Source organism: Anas platyrhynchos, chromosome 1, assembly GCF_047663525.1.
Source record: "Anas platyrhynchos isolate ZD024472 breed Pekin duck chromosome 1, IASCAAS_PekinDuck_T2T, whole genome shotgun sequence".
Classification (NCBI taxonomy): Eukaryota; Metazoa; Chordata; class Aves; order Anseriformes; family Anatidae; genus Anas; species Anas platyrhynchos.
Genome location: NC_092587.1, coordinates 82,554,076 through 82,571,506, shown reverse-complemented (window position 1 = coordinate 82,571,506; position 17,431 = coordinate 82,554,076). Strand labels below are relative to the sequence as shown.

The window sequence follows — 17,431 nt, the reverse complement described above, 5'->3', positions numbered from 1 at the left end:
AGCTGGGAAGATGAGCAGAGAAACAGAAAGCCTGCCGCAGCAGAGCAGTGGCTGGGGTTTGGGAGGATGCCTGATAAACCCCAACGCTTTTCAGACCTCGTTGTGCAGGCAGATACAGACAAGCACAGCAAAGGTGTTAACCTGCATGCAGAGGGGATGGAAGAACAAGGCCAGAGCCACAGCGTTTTGCTCTTTGAATGGTTCCGAGAAGGAAAGCAGAAACCTCAGGGCTGGGTGAGGATTATCACCTTGCAGAGACAGCAGACGGTACTTCCCCGGCTGAAAGGGGTCCTGACACAGGGGATAGGGGGTATACAAGGGAGACCTGCCAGGGAAAGAGTTAAGAGGGCTGGGAAGCTGCCGGGCTCCGTCTGTTTGCTGTAGCTATGTGGGCTGCAGGGTAGGGAAGAAGAATGTCCAGGCTGGAGGAGGCAGATTTGGGAGCCTCACCAAGGACAGTGGCTGGGGAAAAGGCAAGCAGCAGGTCTTCCCCTCTCTGCCCTCAATGACTGCCACGGCAGGGAAAGCCTCTGGTTCCCCAGGGCTTGATGACAATGCGGTGACGAGCTCATGTATCTAGCAACAGCTGCCTGCACCCGTAGAGTTTCTAGACCCTCTGGGTTGAACATCTGCGAGGCTTTTCTTGCATGGAAAGATCTGTGTGCTGCCAACGGGATCTTGGGCTGCTTCCTGCTGATGAAGTGAGTTGCCTACGAAGGAAGACGACCAGATCACCTGCTTACAGGACATCAAAGACCAGGGCTCAGGCAGTGATGCCATCCCCAGCCCTGTGAGCTACCTGTGATGGGTGCCCACCTCAGAGCCCTGTTTCAAAGCTCTTCCATAGCACTGGCAGAGCTGTAGGGGACAACACTGCATGAACGTGCTCCATCCAGCTGGTTCTGTGGGCCACCAGGTCTCTCAGGTCGCTGGCAGGGATTTGGGTGCCTGCTGCTTTGTGGCTGAAGGTGGAGTTTGGCCAGGGACAGGATGGAGATGGTGTGGCTATGCACGGTGCTGATCCTGATGCAGCACGTCCTTGCCGTGACCTGGCTGTAAGTATACTTTGCACTTATACTATATAGGTTGAAAAGTCACCTGGGGAGGTGTTGTTTGTGAAGAAAACGTGCGGATCTGCGAGAAAGGTGTGGGAGAAGGAACCTTGGCAACCCAAATGAAGCATTTGAGAAGGAGCATCTCTGTGAGCACAAAGGGAGAGGGGCAGTGACATGGAAGAGATGCAAGCAGGGGAGCAAAAATGTCCAATTTGCCACAGAGAAGAGGGTGCACATCCCCTTCCCTGCCCATTTTTCCTCTAAAATAGAGCTATAGAGGGGTAATCCTCTGCAGGCATGACCCTGTCTCCAGCCCACCTGTGACTGAGACTCTCTTCTGCCTTACAGGCACCTGGCCAAGCAGACGTCCCTGCGGGGGGCCCTCAGGGACCCCGGTGTCTGCGCAGGTCTGACGGGGCTGGTGGAGGAGCAGGTACGGGTTTGCCGTCGGCAGGTGGAAGCCATGGAGGCGGTGAAGCGAGGAGCAGAGCTGGCTGTGGAGGAGTGCCAGTACCAGTTTCACTCTCGCCGGTGGAACTGCTCCACCCTGCAGGGGCTGCAAGTCTTCGGCAAAGTCGCCATCCAAGGTCAGCAGGGGCAGGCTGAGCATGCAGGGTTGGCATGGGGTCCCTGCAGTATGCAGGGTGGCTTGGTGTGGCTTCCTTCACATGCTAACACAGCAGTTTTGGAATGGCATGCATGTGCTACTGCAAATATTAATATTCTACCTAAATTTCACCATTTGGCCAGGCCTGGCTTTTAGGTCCCATCTGGACCATGCTGGGTATCAGCTCTGCAGGCTGGCAGATCTTGCCCCTAACCCCTGCCACCATCCCCCAGGAATATCAGATCAAATCGAGCCTTTTGCTTTAAGATCACAGTCCTTTTTTGTTTCATGCCTGGCAAAAAGGCTCTGCCTGTGTCTCCAAAACCAGTCTGCACAGGTTTTGCACATGCTTCACATACAGGGAGCAACAAACAGGGTTTCTGTGGCTTCCCACCCCCAGGCTCCCCTTTTAGCTGCCTCTGGGCAGCAGGGCTGCTGACTTCTCTGCATCAATGGGACACGAGGCCCAGGAGCTGGGGGTGCTGCAGGCTGGCTTCAGGCCTCAGGAACCACAGCACTGGGTGAACATCCTGATGGTGATTTCTCCTAAGCAGTCTTCAGCTGAATGTATTGATCCAGCCTGCATTTACAGCCTCCCTCCCCTGCTGCATCCCACCAATTCCTTCCCCCTCTCCACAAGGGAGAGCACCGAGCTCAGCAGAGCTCAGCCTTTTCTCACCCCGCTGCAGGCACACGGGAATCAGCCTTCATCCACGCCATCTCCTCTGCGGGTGTTGCCTTTGCCGTGACCCGTGCCTGCAGCCGTGGGGAGCTGGAGAAGTGTGGCTGCGACCGCAAAATCCGAGGAGTCAGCCCTGAAGGTAATGGAGGAGGCCAGGAGCAGAGTTGAGGTGGTAGAGGATGAGATCCATGGGGCAGGCCCTCACCAGGGGAAGTGAGACCTCATTTTGCTTCACAGCCCCCTTCTGGAGCTCCTCCCAGAGCCTCTCACTTTTCATCTCACGGCTGCTTTCCCTCTGCAGGTTTCCAGTGGTCAGGCTGCTCTGATAACCTGTCATATGGGATTGCCTTTTCTCAAGCCTTTGTAGACAATCCCGAGAGGAGCCGCGGCATCTCTTCCAGCCGAGCTCTCATGAACCTGCACAATAACGAGGCGGGGAGGAAGGTAAGGGCAGGAACAAGAGCTGGGACTCAAGCCCAGCTTCTGGGGCTTTCTCCTTGGCTGGGCAGAGCTTGCTCCAGCCCCTTATCCCGAGTAGCAGTTTGGGGCAGCCACAAGCTCACAGAGCAGGTCTGTGTCCTGCTGCCTTGCTATGCCTTGCCTTGCCTTGCATCCTCCTTTCTCCCCTTCCCTTCCCATCCCTCTGGTTGATGCTGCCCTCCAGCTGAACACCCCTTCCCGAAGCCCCCCAGCCAGGCCCCATATGGGAAGGCTGGGAGGGAATGGAGGCTGCCTGGGGCTCACAGGCACGGGGCAGGTGCCCCACATTGTGTCCCAGATCTGTCTGGCAGACACCTTCTGCTCCCCAGGCGCTCCTGGCCCACATGAAGGTGGAGTGCAAGTGCCACGGCGTGTCAGGCTCCTGCGAGGTGCGTACCTGCTGGAGGGTCATGCCCCCCTTCCGCAAGGTGGGCAACGTCCTGAAGGAGAAGTTCGAGGGGGCGACTGAGGTTCACCCACAGCGGGTGGGTTCCCGCAAGCTGCTGGTGCCCAAGAGCTCTCGCTTCAAGCCCTACACAGCTCACGACCTGGTCTACCTCTTGGCCAGCCCAGATTTCTGTGACCGGGACCCCCGGCGCGGGGTCTTCGGTACCTCTGGCCGACAGTGCAACCGGACATCCCCGGCCATGGATGGCTGCGAGCTCCTGTGCTGCGGCAGGGGCTTCCACACCACGCAGGCCGAGGTGGTGGAGCGCTGCAGCTGCAAGTTTCGCTGGTGCTGCTCCGTCAAGTGCAAGCAGTGCCGGCACCGGGTGGAGGTGCACAGCTGCCGTTGAGGGGACACGGGGGGTGGCTGGGGTCCGAGCAGAAGATAGCCCAGGGAGAGGGCCACGGGGTGGGGGGAGGCAGGGTGGGTGTGGGGGAAACCTGTCTGGGTCTCTCTCCCCAGTCTCATCAGTTTTGCAGTTTAAACTTGTTTTCCAGATGGAGGGTTGGAGGACATAGGCCCCAGAAACCCTTAAATGTTAGAAATAAAGCAGCTGCAATGGAAAGCAGAGTGTCTACGTTAACTCCTTCCTCACGCGCCGTGTTTAGACCTGGAGGGAACCTTGCCCTCAGAGCCTTGTCACAAGGGCCACGTGGGCAGTGGTGAGCAAGCAACACCAGTGAGCCATGCAGAGGGAAGTGGGGAGCCCGCTCAGATGCGAGAGGGGTCTCCAGGGGGTCTGACAGAGTGGCAGCAGCAGAGAGAAGGGCACAAGTTAGGTTTGTGGTCTCATTTTTATAAAATAAGACTCAGCCTTGAGAGCGTTACTGATTCGTATCGGCCTGCAGGGGCAGGAAAGCCAGAGGTTGCTGGGATCTTCAGGCACTTGGGCTGGTGGGTCTAAATCCACGTCCTGGGGCCAACGCCTTCTCCAGTGCTCAGCCACTCCTTCGGCTGGAGAAAACTCTTTCAGGAAGGAGTTTGAGTAGACAGCACAGTGAAATGCTGTTGAATGTTGCTCCCATCCTGGTGTGTTGCTGCCATGAATGCAGAGCAGGTTCTCAGGTGGCAAGACCTGGCCACGAGGAGTCTCTGGAGAGCCGTCCGAATCTGTCCAGGTTCTCCACATTGCCACGGCTCTGGAGAGCCTGCTCTGGAGCCCTGTGCCTCATGTGCGTCTCCCACCACCATGCCTCACCCTTCGATGAGGCTGAGGAACCTCTGGTGCCACCGCCTGACTTCCTCCTCTCCCTCCTCCTTGCTCAGCACATGGTAAGTCTGGTTTCTGAGGCAGCCATGGCGAACCACCTGAAAGGAGAGCCTGAGTTCATAGGGTTGGTACCACTGCCCGTCCTTCCCCTGGCAAAGGGGACTCCACGAGGGGTGGCATCTTCCAGCAGCCGTGTAGGTGGGACAGCCCTCCCCAGCTCACAGACACAAGAGAGGAGCCCACCAGAGGGGAGAGCCTGCTTGGGAGCGCTGGGGAGGGGATGATAGCTGAACTGTGTTTCCCTGCAGGATGCAGAATAGTCAGCCCTCTGTCCTGCTCTGGGGTTTCTGGGTTTTGTTACTGGCTAGGAAGCACACAGTATATGGGGGAGATGCTCCTCTGTGAGAGGAAATACAAGAACACCCTGATGGATGGGAGGCTCCCCATGGCTTCCTCTGTCTGTGAAGACATCTCTTACTACCTCTGCACAAATCCCACTGCTTCAATTACGTATCAGCAGACCCTCTGTGCTTGGGTCAGTACTTTTGATCCCCCTCCCCAGACACAACAACCTGTGTGCTGTTGGGAGGAAAAGCACTGGGCCAGTGAGCTCTGCAGGGACTTGGAGATGGCTGGAGCATGCGGGGCCTTGGAGGAGAAGGCAAGGTCACAGGCTGCTTCTCACCTTCTGGTTGTGGAGGCTGTGCTGCAGACACTGGTGGCTCTTGAAGGCGCAGTAACTGGGGTGCTGAACTCCACCCGAGTCGCAGATCTGGGGAGATGAGAATGAAAGCCAGGGGTGGGAGAGGAGAAGGAGAGATGGGAGCACCCACCCGGCACCCACCTGGCTTGGGGTGTCCCCGGCTCGGAAGGCGGCGTACTCTGCCTGCAGCCAGAGCATCACACGAGGGTCATCGCAGCCCTGGGTGGCTATCTGGCTGCACCAGTACTCTGCTCGCAGCCCCTGGGAGAACTGCATGCCGTAGGGCTCTGGGAAGCCGGTCTGCAAAGGGGTGGGATGAAGAGAGATGTGCTTCTTCCTCCCCATCCCCACCACCCATCGCACAGGTGAGCTGTAGAGGCGGCGTGCTCAGTACCTTGTTGCCCATAGCCTGGTGCTGGGCTGAGATCTGGGGGTTGATGTAGGTGATGAAGTTGCCTTTCCCACAGTGAACACGCCTCAGGTTGTTGGAGTTCTGGCATTGCTCCCTCTTCAGTGAGCAGAAGGCACAGTCAGGGCACAGGTCCATGTGCCGCCGCCCAAGGCTGTCGCACACCTAGGGTGGGTGCAACGGGGAGGTCAGGGAGAAAAGAGGCAGCTCCCGTAGCCCTGCTTGGGTCTTGCCTACCCAGTCACCCAGCTCAGCTGCTCCCAAGAGCTGGTACCCGTAATGGCAGTGCTGGTGAGCACTGTCACTACTACAGGGAGCTCTGCACACAGCGGGGGGCAAAGATGGGCTTCATCATCCTTACCGAATCTCCAAAGCCGAGGATTTTTCCTTCCATCTCCTTCCAGGCCTGGGTGACAACTGATGAAACACAGATTCCCTCCAGCACTGCATAGCACAGGATCATCACTGCTTCCTTCTTCTTCAGGGCTAAAAGGCTGGCAAAGAAAGGGATGGAGTAAGTCAGTTCTCTTCCCTTGTTGTGAGCTGAAGAGATAGACCCTTAGATAAAAACAGAAGGGGTGTGGGGAGGAGGAGGTGCAATGGCAGAGTTCAATCCCAATGCAAAATGAAAAAAAATCACACCACAAAACCCTTCATGAAGAAGCCTTGGAGTCCTGGCCAAACTGCACAGAGGAGTGGGGATGTCAGCAGGGTCTGCATGTGCCTGTGTAATGTGTAGGATGGGGATGCATTCAGGAACATGTAAGAGGCACTGGACAGGCGCAGGTTTGGGAACTTTTCCAGGACCACCGAAGCAGCTGCTGTGTAGTTCTGTCCGTCCAGCTGCACAGCAAAGGGATCTTTGTTAGAGGCTGCTGAGTGTTGGTCACAGGGCAGCCCCACTGGGGTCAAATGGACAAATTATTAAGCCTCTCTCCAGCTTGAGACAATATTTTTGATGGAAAGGGGAATAAACTGGTAATGATGGTGAATTAAATTTTCGTTCAGACTGATGTGGGAAGCCAAAGGTAGAAAAATTAAGGACAGTATAAGGACAGATAATGACAATAAGAATGTTTTCCACCTTAGGAACAGCAGAAATCATAGACTGGTATTAGACAGGGATAACGTGAATTATCAGCAATGAAGCAGAAGAGGTAAAAACACTCATTAAATATTTCTCATCTCTGTCTGGAAACAAATCCAGTGATAAATAGATAAATTTTTTATCTGGCAGAAAGTAAGAAGAAAAAAGCAGCAATTACTTATATTAAAATGTTCTTAAAATCCATGCATGAGATAACCTGTATGGAGGATTTGTCCTAAGATTGACTGAGACTTTTTGGAGGCCTTCAGACTAGCCTTAAAGAGAAAAGAAATAGGTGGAGAACCTGGAGGGAGGTCATTAAGACGAGATTTCCTGCAGCCTGGAAAACTTTCAAAGTGAGAAGCTGAAGAAGCTGAACTTGGTTGAGCAAAGGCACTACTGAGTGGCCAGTCAGTCAGTCTGTCCTTTTACCAAGGTGGAGGTCAGACGGAAGAGTCTGTTCATCAGATGAAGAGCAATGACTTACAGCAACTGGAATTCAGGGTGAGATGAATTCAAATCAGAAATTAGCTGCATGAAATGAAGGGTGTTTACCGTGGGAGCAGCTTATGAGACAGTTTCTCTGTGGCTCAGATAAAGATTGATAAAGATATCCCTGAGTTCAGTCAGAAGGGCTACAGCTCAGCCATGAGATACTGCTTTTTCTTCAGGAATCCCCAGACATGGCTTCACGTCCTCTGCTGGACATCAGAAAAATTTGCCAGGTTTGAAGGCCAAAAGAGATCAATCTCCCTGCCATTAAACAATTACATTCTGTGAAAAGAAATAATGCTGTAAGGAGCAACTGGTGTTCACAGATCCATGCACAGTGGAGCAGTTTATACTGTTTGTGCTGAAACCTGTGAACGCCAGGCATTTGCACTGGGTTTGAGTGTGCTCTTGCAAATATGTGTGAGTGTCAGGACTTGGGAAGAAGTTTTGTGCACCTGTGTAAGACGACACATGCATATATGCAGGTGAACATGGGCATTTACCTTGTTTGCTCTGTACATACATATGTACATTTAGGTACAAGAGAACCTGGAAAATCTTGTTTGCAGAAAATATCATGAATGTCTCCATACCATTTTTTTAAAAAGACATTATGGTCAAGCCTGTCTTATCACAGCGCTGCAGATGCTGCTTGAGCCTGCACTGAGACAAGAGAAGATGTTGTTTCAACACACATTGCTGTGCTGCGCTCTGGACAGGCTGCAAATGGTATTCCGAGGGTACAGACACATGAACAAATTGCAGCGGCGCCAACCCACCGCACATCAACAACATCCACTGGAAAAATGAGGGCAGTTCAAAACCTAGAAATCTATGCACTGCAAGCCTGTGCATATATTACTGCAATGCACCACACCGTGAACAACCTGGTCATATGTTTGTGGAGGGAAGATCTGAGCTCAGGAAAGACAAAAGAATGCAAATTGAGGACAGCACTAACAGACACAGCTGGAAAGAATGAAAATGTGCCAGTGAAAAAAAGGGAAACAAAGCCTGCTCATCCTGGAGAGAGCCCTTCCAGCACCTGCAAGACCCTTATGCCTACTCCTGTACCCCATATAATCTTTCTTTTCTCCATATAATCTTTTTTTTTCTTGGTTCTTCTGCAAACACTCATAGGAAAGCTTTTGAAATTTTAGCAAAAAAGTACCTCTGGTCTGTACTGATCCCACATGAAAACCCTGTCTGTGGTTGTTTAATAAAACCCCCTCAGCGTTTTACTGTGACTGGATGCTGGCCTTCACTAGAAGAGGAAGCAGGGACAGCCCGCGGGCACACCTAGCACTTCTCCTCCATAGAGGATTGCTCTTTGAGTGGGAATTACCTAACGCTTACAGTTTCTCTCTCTCAAGCAGCTGCTTCAGAGCAGCCCATGAGATCCAGATTTCTTTGTCCTCTGTGCTGATAAACCCGTGACAGCTGAAGGGAGTCCCTGCCAGCACTCAGAAGCCTGACTGCTCATTCACAGTTGGTTCTTGGCCTTTAAAAACTGGTAAATTAGCTGGGTCATCTTGGTGGGACTCAAAAATTTGATTAATTTGATTAATGACCTGACATGATTCTCCAAAAATTACATGAAACAATTTACCCACAAATATATCATCATTGCCTCTTGTTCCACTACCCACTTTTTATGCCAGTGGCACATTTTGATTTTATTACTTCTTCATCAAGCCAGGATGATCAAGCCATTAAAGTGAGAGGCATATTAACAGTCATTAAACATGGTACGAATAGCTCTGATGTTTTCCTCAACAAGGTAGAAAAACTGTCCAGCTTGTTATACTTTTTTTTAAAGATACTAGTAAATAATTAACAACCTAAAGCTTAAAATGTGGCTTCTACTAAATGGGTTTAACAACCTTTTCTTGCTCCTGCACATGCACCAGCCCAACAAGTGCTGCCCAAACAAGATGCAAATAGAGGACTGCAAGGAGAAGGGGCAGTAAAAGGGAACTCAGCCCCAGCCTCTTCTAGGAAGAGTGCTTCCATAAGTAGCTCATAAGCAGCAATAAAACATCTGCTGAATGCTGATGACCTACTTGGTTCGGAACAGACTCTGTTCTGAGTCTGATCTCTTCACCCAGGTCAGAAATCCCCGCACTCCTAAGCGCTGCCCGCTGACACTTTGCTGCTGGCCATGTTTGCAGAAGCACACAAATCGAGTCCATGGCATCCGCTCACCCATCCAGGAAATCGAGCCGTGCCATCTGCCTGAGGTTACCAAGAAATTCTGCCGCTCTCTATTTCACATCCATTTCCTGCTCTATCTCTGTTCTACATCTCCGCTGCGAGGCTTTCTGGCCACAAGGGCTGCATGTTTATCTGTTGGTTTACTAGCACCAGGTGGGTGAGGTAACTCTACATCATCCCCAAGTAACAGCTAGCCCCTGAAAGCAGCTTAGAGGTAGCAGGGGAAAGGTTCCCATCCCACATCACCAGGCCCAGGGACAGGTCCTGGGCTCCTCCCTCACTTGCCAGCACCCGCAGCCCATGATGCCAAGGCTCTGGGTGCACCCATTGCCACCGCTGGTTTCCTGGCATGACAGCTGGCAACGTAATGCTCAGAGAAGCCCCCTGCTGCTACCTCTCTCTCTAAAAAAATAGAGTTGAGAAGGCTCTGTCATCCAAGATCAGTAATTCCTCAATGGCTCAAAGAGAGAACTTTGGATGAAAGCCCATGCTGTTTTAGCAACTCAAGGCATGGCGTGACGCATACTCAGCCTACTTCACTTCAGTGGTGTCTCTGAAGAGGGCTGGTTGACAACATCCACTTCTCCCTCAACATAATGACAAGGATTTGGGCCATTAACTTTCGGCTGCTGAACCTCCCTGCTATTAGCAGGCTGCGTGAGGCAAGCAGAAAAGACGATAAGGAGCAAACAACAGCTTTCCAGCACTTTATGACTTCTGACTTGTGTGGGTTGCTGTAGGAAACTAAAACCACTAAGGGAAAAGCCAAAGTTAACAGCCTCAGATAGAAAAGTAGATTACTTTTTTTAAAGCATACCCATACAGTACATTGTATGGTTATAATGTTATAACGTTATGAAGCCAAAAGGTCTTTGTTGATGCGTTGTGTCACCTGGAGCAATATCTTCCAGCCCATTCACAACAGAGAAGGGTGCTTAACAATACATATTAAGAATAAATTTTTTTGAATCGGTGAGTATAGAAAACATCTCTAATTCTTAGTGAGCCGACCAAGGGGATCTCTGGCCACCTGACATCACCTGTGACAACTCAAGTCCCAGCGATGCCTTGGCAGCCTGCAGGTGGCCCAGATGCCACAAAGACAAGACCAGCAGGTAATTGGGTGCAGGAGTCATTGGAAGAATGGGACATAACACCTGGCCAAGAGCTAGCGGATGCAGACTCTGGGAAAATTTGTATTCTTTAAGCAATTACACTTTGGGGTAAACTTTTGACATTACGTCACCTCAAGTTCCTGTTGCAAATGTTAGCCAGTGCAAAAAAGCCCAGCCAGGTCCTTGTTAAATAGGAGGCTCTGGTTTGCAGGACCTGAGGTTTCCAAGTGCTGGCGGGGCAGCCAGTTTCATCATTTGCCTGGATCCTTTGTACCATGAGACCTAACTCCTCTTCAAAGTAAGCCACACGCAGTGATGACGTGGAAACAATAAACGGGCCCTGGCCTTACCAAACAGCCAAATTTTCAACAACAACAACAAAGGAAAGAAAATAATTAAATAAATGTAATAAGAGACACATATTTTTCCCCACAATGAATCACTGCTAGCAGGACTACCACAAAAGTGTGCTGTGAGTTTTTCACTTTGCTATTTTGATATAATTGGCATCTCTCTCTCTCTCTAAAGGTCACAGCTAGCTTCACCAAGCACCACAGAGCGGCTGCCACAAGCGGGGCCGAGCAAGGCGGGGTGGATATCCTGCGAGACATACGACTGCAGAAGACGTGCAGCCCAGGCTCCACTGCCCCTGTCACAGCTGTGTGCACCCGATGTTAAACCAGACGCTGAGCAGCACCCGTGCGTGCTGACCAGTCCCACCCGTCGCTATCACTCTGGCTGGAGTGGAAATGCCCCCGAGCATTTCGCCCCTGTTTTAGGTCATGTGCTGAAGTCCCCTTGCGAGCAGGCAGGATGTGGTGAGCAGCAAAGCCGACAGGCGTAGCCCAGCTCGCTTTTCTATCTCACTTGAATTTAAGCTTTGCTTAGCATGATTGATGGGGCCCGGCTGTCAGGCTGCAGGCACAGTCAGCATTAGTGCCTTTGAGGAACTCTGCAGCGGAACAACGAGTGTCATCTGTAATCACAGCAGTCCCCCGGTAATCCCGATATAACTAAATCAGAGCAAAGCTCAATTTCGGAGGCAGGGAAGATGAACATATCTTCAATGAAACATAACTTTGCCTTAGCGTACATACGCCAGGAAAATATTTGCTGGGCAGTAAAAGCCTCCTAAAGTATTAGGAAGGAGGATGGCACAAGTTGCAACCTTGTAAGGGAACAATTATAGTTTCAAGGATATGGTGCAATTTGTTTTTACATGTAAAAGTGGGATCTGAGGCTCAACTGCAGCAGCATGCAGTGTTTTCAGTAGAAACCACATGTGCAATCACACACAGACTGAGGTGCTTACAGGAATATCACTGGCCCACAACGAAGTGAAACCAAAATTACTTATCTATGAAAATCACATTCAGACAGCACATTTATGTCTTTGGTAAGCAAAGTAATCTTTGCATTACAGTCAGAGGAAGTGGTCCTCTGCCACAAAGTATGAAAGGCTCAAAACAGGAGTCGCGCTGGTCCTGCCAAGCCAGCCTGCTCTGTGCTCCCAGCCCTGTTTCCTGGTTTTTAGTTCTTCCTTGGGCTGCTTTAGTTCTGTCTGGGTGAGGACAGAGCACGGCTCGGGGCTCTCCTCAAGCCGGGATGTTTCAGAAAACACCTGCTTGCTGTTGCGTGGAGGCGCGCACAGGCAGACAGTGGTGTAGCCCAGCGTCCCAAAGACCTGTGACTGCACGAAGGCTTTCTGCAGGTCGCTCAGACTGCCAGCAGACATGAGCTGGGAGGCGGATGGGCGCAGGGATGATCACACAGCACAGCTGGCTGCAGGATGGGGATGCATCATTATCATGGGACATGTACAGAGGATAAAGCCCTGACTGAATCTCGGGCATGGTCAGGAGGCACTTTACCAGGCTGGGAACATTTCCATTTGAGGACTGCACACATGGCATACAGCAACCAGCACCCAAATGGGTGGGGAGCTGCGTCTCCCCCTCACCTGCCACGGGAGGCCTCCTCCTGCATCCCCTCCTCGGCACCGCTGGGCACGCTCCTCAGGTCTGACACGGTGTCGGGGTCTGGCGTAGAGTCCTCTGTGCCCGCTGAGGTCTCCAAGGTGAGGGCCAAGCCGATGAGCTGCCGGACACTGTGCTGCAGGCGGCGCTGCCAGGCTCGCTCTGCCTGGCTGTAGGGTGGCGAGGGGGCCAGGGGGGCCGGGACCAGCAGGGTTGGTGTGGGCTCAGGCAGCCCCCTGTTCCGCGAGGGTCTCGGCACCGCTGGCAGGGCCGGGGGGAGCTTCCTTGCCAAGGGTTTCTGGCTTGACAGCGCGTAGGAGTACTTCAGGAGCATGTCCACGTTGGAGTGCAGGTGGATGTCGGTGGGAGAAAGAGAGGCCTGCTCGGGTGCTGGGGAGAGAAGAGGACAGGAGAGCTGGGGAGCAGAGCTGGCCTCCCTGTCTGCCCTTCTGGAGGTGGAGGGCAGCTTTGGGGCCAGACAGAAAGCTGCCTCCTCAGAGCTGCGGCCAGTCAGCACACGTGCTTCCTGCTGCTGCACTTATGCATACACATGTGGGACTGGGAAGGTTTCTGCCAGTCTTCAGACCCTTCACAGAATCACAGAAGGGCTGAGGCTGGCAGGGACCTCTGGAGGCCATCTGGTCCAACAGCCATACCTCCATCTGTAGGAGAGCTTTCCTCCTTCACCTGGAAGCCCACAGCATGAAGCCTCTCTGCTGGACGAAGAAGGCCTTTTGGAGGAGAGCCACTTGGACACGGGATTCGCTGAGTGGAGAGAACAACAAGAGTACTACTGTGCCCTCCTCCTTCCCTTCTCACCCCAACCTGGGACCCTGTCTCCTAAAGCTGGCACCTTCCTTCTCCCAGGAGATGCTGGTACCTCCCAACCCCAGCCCCGTGCCTCACCTTGATGTAGAATTTGCGCTTGGAGCAGCGGTACTGGGCGAACTGGCAGAAGCTCTGGAACCACCGTGCCTCCGGGACGGCAGAGCAGACAGGTCCTAGGGACAGGTGAGAGACAGGGCAGGTGGGGACAGGGTTAGGGATACGTCCCTTGGCCTGAGCGTGAAGACTGGCACCTCTCAGATGCTTATTTTCAGAGCTCGCTTGTGGTTGAACGGGGAGTCAGAGGTGTCTGCCCCCATGTGGAGATCACGGCGTTGTGCTGTTGAAACCACCACCATTTCATGCCACTTGTTTCCCTACACACCACCTAGGGGTTCGGTACACCCCCAGCCCAGCTACATGCAAGCAGGTGGAGAAAACTTTAGAGAGAAGAGCATCTCTTCAGCATCCTTCAGAAAACAATGTGGTGACCGCAGGACAGTCCCCTGAAGGCCTGCCAGTGAGGGTCAAGTGCAGGTGGAGATGGAGGAGTTCAGCAGTGAAATTACACCACTCTTGCTACTCTCCCAGTGTGCATTTTGTACAGAATATGCACACTTGTACATCTTTTGTTCATTATGTGAATGCCTGTTTTTCAGTCCATCGTTATTCAGCTCTAGAGGCAGCTGGAATCAGATCAGACAAAGGCACTCTAACAAGGGCCCATGCTCTTGTAGGCTCATGGCAGCCAAGCAGTGCAGGTGCAGCGGTGTCTCCTGTACTTCTGCATGCAGGAGCAGCACGTGGCAGCACCTCACCTTGTGCTCAAAGCCAGCCCCAGCACGCTGCACAGCCAGGTGCTCTCCCTCCTCCCCCCGTTTATTGCCAAGCATGTAGCAATTAGCATATCAAACTGCCCTTGAAACCAAATTTTTAGGCATTAATTGTGCAGGGACCAGAGCATCCTGTGCTGCTTTGTTTTTAGCTTAGAGTTGAATTCGGTTGTTAATTTTGGCAAAAGCAATGGACAGGATGAGAGCTACAAACATGAAAACAGTCTGGAATCAGGGAACACAGACCTTTTGCACCAAATAAGGGCAGATACGGACAACACGATGAACAAGACAGCAGTCTGCAAAGGGTGTGAGAAACACATAATACATGAAAGGCAGAAAACACCAGCGTTAAGTGCACTTTGGGCTGATTGCTTGAGAAGTGGCCCTATGCCATGCAATAAGCAGGAGGCCGTAACCCTGCCTAAATCATACCTCTCCCCTTGTGCCAAGCATACAAATTCACTAGCAAGAGCAGAATTTCAGCCATCTACCAGAAAAATGCCCAGTGTGATGGGAACAAGCCTGACGGTCCCCCCGCGCTTTGCCCTTTCTTTGAATCCTCTGACCTTCCTGCCAAGAGGAGCCCTTCCAGTATTATCTGTTTAATTTAATCCATAAGATTTTTTGCTTCTTTCCTGTTCTCTTCCTGCCCATTTGCTTGCTGCAAATGGCTACAACTCTTGGAATTCCGGAGGCCACCTCTATGGGCTTTGTGGCCAAGTCTGCATGCAGGAACTCCCAGCACTGGGGGCTTCCACGGAACAAGAACAATTAATTAACAATTTCACCTTCACTGAAAGGTGGAGCCAGCCAAGATGTTTTCATACACTCATCAGGGACACATCATCCTGACTGGGTTCTTCCATGGCAAAGAACATCGAAAGGTTTTGTGTGCACTTATAGTGCTCCAAGTATCTCCAAGCACTGCCATGCCAACCGTGGTGTCCCAGAGGTCCCTGGTGACAGACATTGCCTGGAGAAGAACCAGCAGCAGCCCTGCGGCACCCAGAGCCCTGGTATCACCGACTGCAGGTGCCAGCAAGAGAGGGAGCAGCCCAGGACCTGTCCCTGGGTCTGGCGATGCGGGATGGGAACCATTCCCCTGACACAGCTGCAGAGGCAGGCAAGAAATAGTTGCCCTCAAGCTGCAGTCCAAATAAGCACAGACAGTTGGCTGATCATTCAGTTCATTGACGTTCATAGCTAAATATAAAGACATATTTTTAATGAGAAAATTGTTCCTATTTTTTTTTTTTCTCTCTGAAGAAAAATACAACAGAAGTAGTCCCAAGTTTTTCAGCTGCACAGATATAATTATGCCACTTAAATTCACTGATGCAGGGGTTCAGGGAAAGGATGATTGCAGAGATTTAAAGGGTGCTGTTGCTATGGCACTTTCTGAACTGGGATGTTTCTCCTCTACTGAAACGTTAAACACTTAAAAAAAAGCAGATTATCAGCTCATGGTTTCTTAAGGGCCTATGAGAACCTATGAATCAGGCTTCTGCACTAAACCCTAGATCTAGCTGGAAACGTTCAATTCATAAGATGAACTGTTAGGAAGCGCCAACGAGCTTCAGTGTGCTTCAGAAAAACGTGGCGGCTGTTATTTTATTTTTTTTCCCTGCCTCCCCACCACACACAGTTCAATAGGGGTGTGGAGGAACTGAAGGGCTGGGTGAAGAGCCATTGGTGTGGCCAGAGCCTCAGCCTGTTACCTGTGGACAGATGCTGGGGGAGATGCACTTGTTCAGTCAGGTGGAAGGCCCTAGTTTACAGATAGATAAGAGCAGTCTCATATTCATAGGCCTTAGTCCTCTTGGTAGGCTTCAACCACCCCAAAAAGTGCTGGAGGGACAGCAGGGCATAAGTATTTTGGGAGGTTCCTAGATTGCACCGATGATAGCTTCCTCCTCCAAGTCACAGAGGACTCAATGAGGAGGGGTGATCTGCTGGACCTCATACCCAGCAATAACGAGGGACCTCTTAAAAGATCTGCCTCGAAGAGCCCCATAGGATCAAGCTCCAGGAGAGGGGCCCAAGAAAGCTAAGTTAATATTAAAGTTAATATTTAAGGATCACCTCCTCCAAGAGTGGTGCATTCCGATGAATAGAAGCACCAGGAGGCCTGTGTGGATGAGCAGAGCGCTCCTTACCAAACCCAAAAAGAAAGCATACAGAGGGTGGAATTAAAGTAACCTAGGAGAAGCACTGGAATTTGTGACCAGAGAGGCAACGAAACCACCCTTGGAGGTTTCCAAAATTTATCTGCACAGAGCAACGGTGATCTAGTGCTGGGACTGTCCTGCTCTGAGCTTGAATTTGGACCACACACCCAGCAAAGGGCCCATTCCACCACCATTCCCGCAACTTGGTGGCATTTTGGCAGCTGGTGACAGCTGGGTTGGCATCCGCCACTGCCCCTTGAGGTGGGGTGAGCCCACACCGCCCTACCTTTGGGGACATGGCCGTGGTTCTCTTGCTGGTCCAGCCGCAGGACGGCGGGGCTGAGGCAGCCGTACACCTGCCGCAGGTGGCAGGACGCCTGGGCCTTCCAGGGTGGGCGCAGGCTGGAGAAGAAGAGCTGGTATTCGCTGTCAGACAGGGGGCTGCCTGCGGGAGGCACGGGTGCCGCGGCGGCAGACGTCAGCCAGACCAGCAGCCCTGGGGAGACAGCAGGGACTGATGTCCTGATGCCCCTGGAGGTGCCCACGGTGCAGCTTCTGCTGCCCACCTCTCCCACGTGCCCCCTTCACCACCAGCAGCCCTATCCAGCACACCAAGGACTGTGCTCCTCCGTGAGGATGTTCCTTCCTTCCCTCCTCTCCTTTGCCCCCAGCTGTGCCCCGAGGTCCTGCTGATGGCCCTGGGAGGCCGGGCAGCAGCTGGGGGGGGGGGTCACTCACCCACCAGGGAGGGCAGCCTCAGCATTTCTGCCCCTCTCCTCAGCACCCCTGTCCTGCTGACCCCTCTGCTTGGTGTCCCTGGCAGCAGCGGAATGAGAAGGGGGTGGTGTCACAGCTGGAACATGGGGGGACAAGGGGACACGAGCCCCCCTGGAACCAGGGGGTGGGAAGGGCTGGTGGGCACTGGGATGAGCAGTGCGGGGGACGCGAGGCCCAGGCTGGTGATGTGGAGGTGTGAGGGGGCTTTGGCATGGCCACACCACAAGAGATGAGGAGCAGGAGCCTGGGCTGAGAGCTGCCAGCACAGCAGACGGTGTCGGACAGCCCAAAGGAGGTGTAAGCACAGCAGGGTGCTCCTGAAGAAGTTGATCCTAGCACAAACCCCA

At 52.6% G+C, this 17,431-nt stretch overlaps 2 protein-coding genes across 5 annotated transcripts; one reads left to right on the top strand and one right to left on the bottom strand.

Moving 5' to 3' along the window:
• The first annotated feature begins 107 nt into the window (after positions 1–107).
• On the top strand, positions 108–3,915 carry LOC101793827 (protein Wnt-4-like). Its single transcript, XM_027454933.3, has 5 exons — positions 108–1,055; positions 1,404–1,642; positions 2,352–2,483; positions 2,646–2,788; positions 3,154–3,915. Exons 1-5 carry the CDS (start codon positions 991–993, stop codon positions 3,619–3,621), a joined length of 1,047 nt encoding a protein of 348 aa, XP_027310734.3. The 5' UTR covers positions 108–990; the 3' UTR covers positions 3,622–3,915.
• Positions 3,916–4,047: 132 nt separating this feature from the next.
• ACRBP (acrosin binding protein) lies at positions 4,048–17,203 on the bottom strand. 4 transcript variants are annotated; one of them, XM_072043494.1, is made up of 10 exons: positions 17,046–17,203; positions 16,594–16,803; positions 13,385–13,479; positions 13,135–13,243; positions 12,463–12,868; positions 5,956–6,088; positions 5,580–5,759; positions 5,327–5,485; positions 5,168–5,254; positions 4,048–4,593 (listed from the first exon to the last, which is right to left on the bottom strand). In XM_072043494.1, exons 1-10 carry the CDS (start codon positions 17,068–17,070, stop codon positions 4,441–4,443), a joined length of 1,557 nt encoding a protein of 518 aa, XP_071899595.1. In that variant the 5' UTR covers positions 17,071–17,203; the 3' UTR covers positions 4,048–4,440. The 4 variants fall into 4 exon arrangements, with proteins under 4 accessions (XP_071899595.1, XP_038036403.2, XP_071899599.1 ...); XM_038180475.2 differs by having other exon boundaries at positions 4,048–4,580; XM_072043498.1 differs by having other exon boundaries at positions 5,168–5,230.
• Between the last annotated feature and the right edge of the window lie 228 nt (positions 17,204–17,431).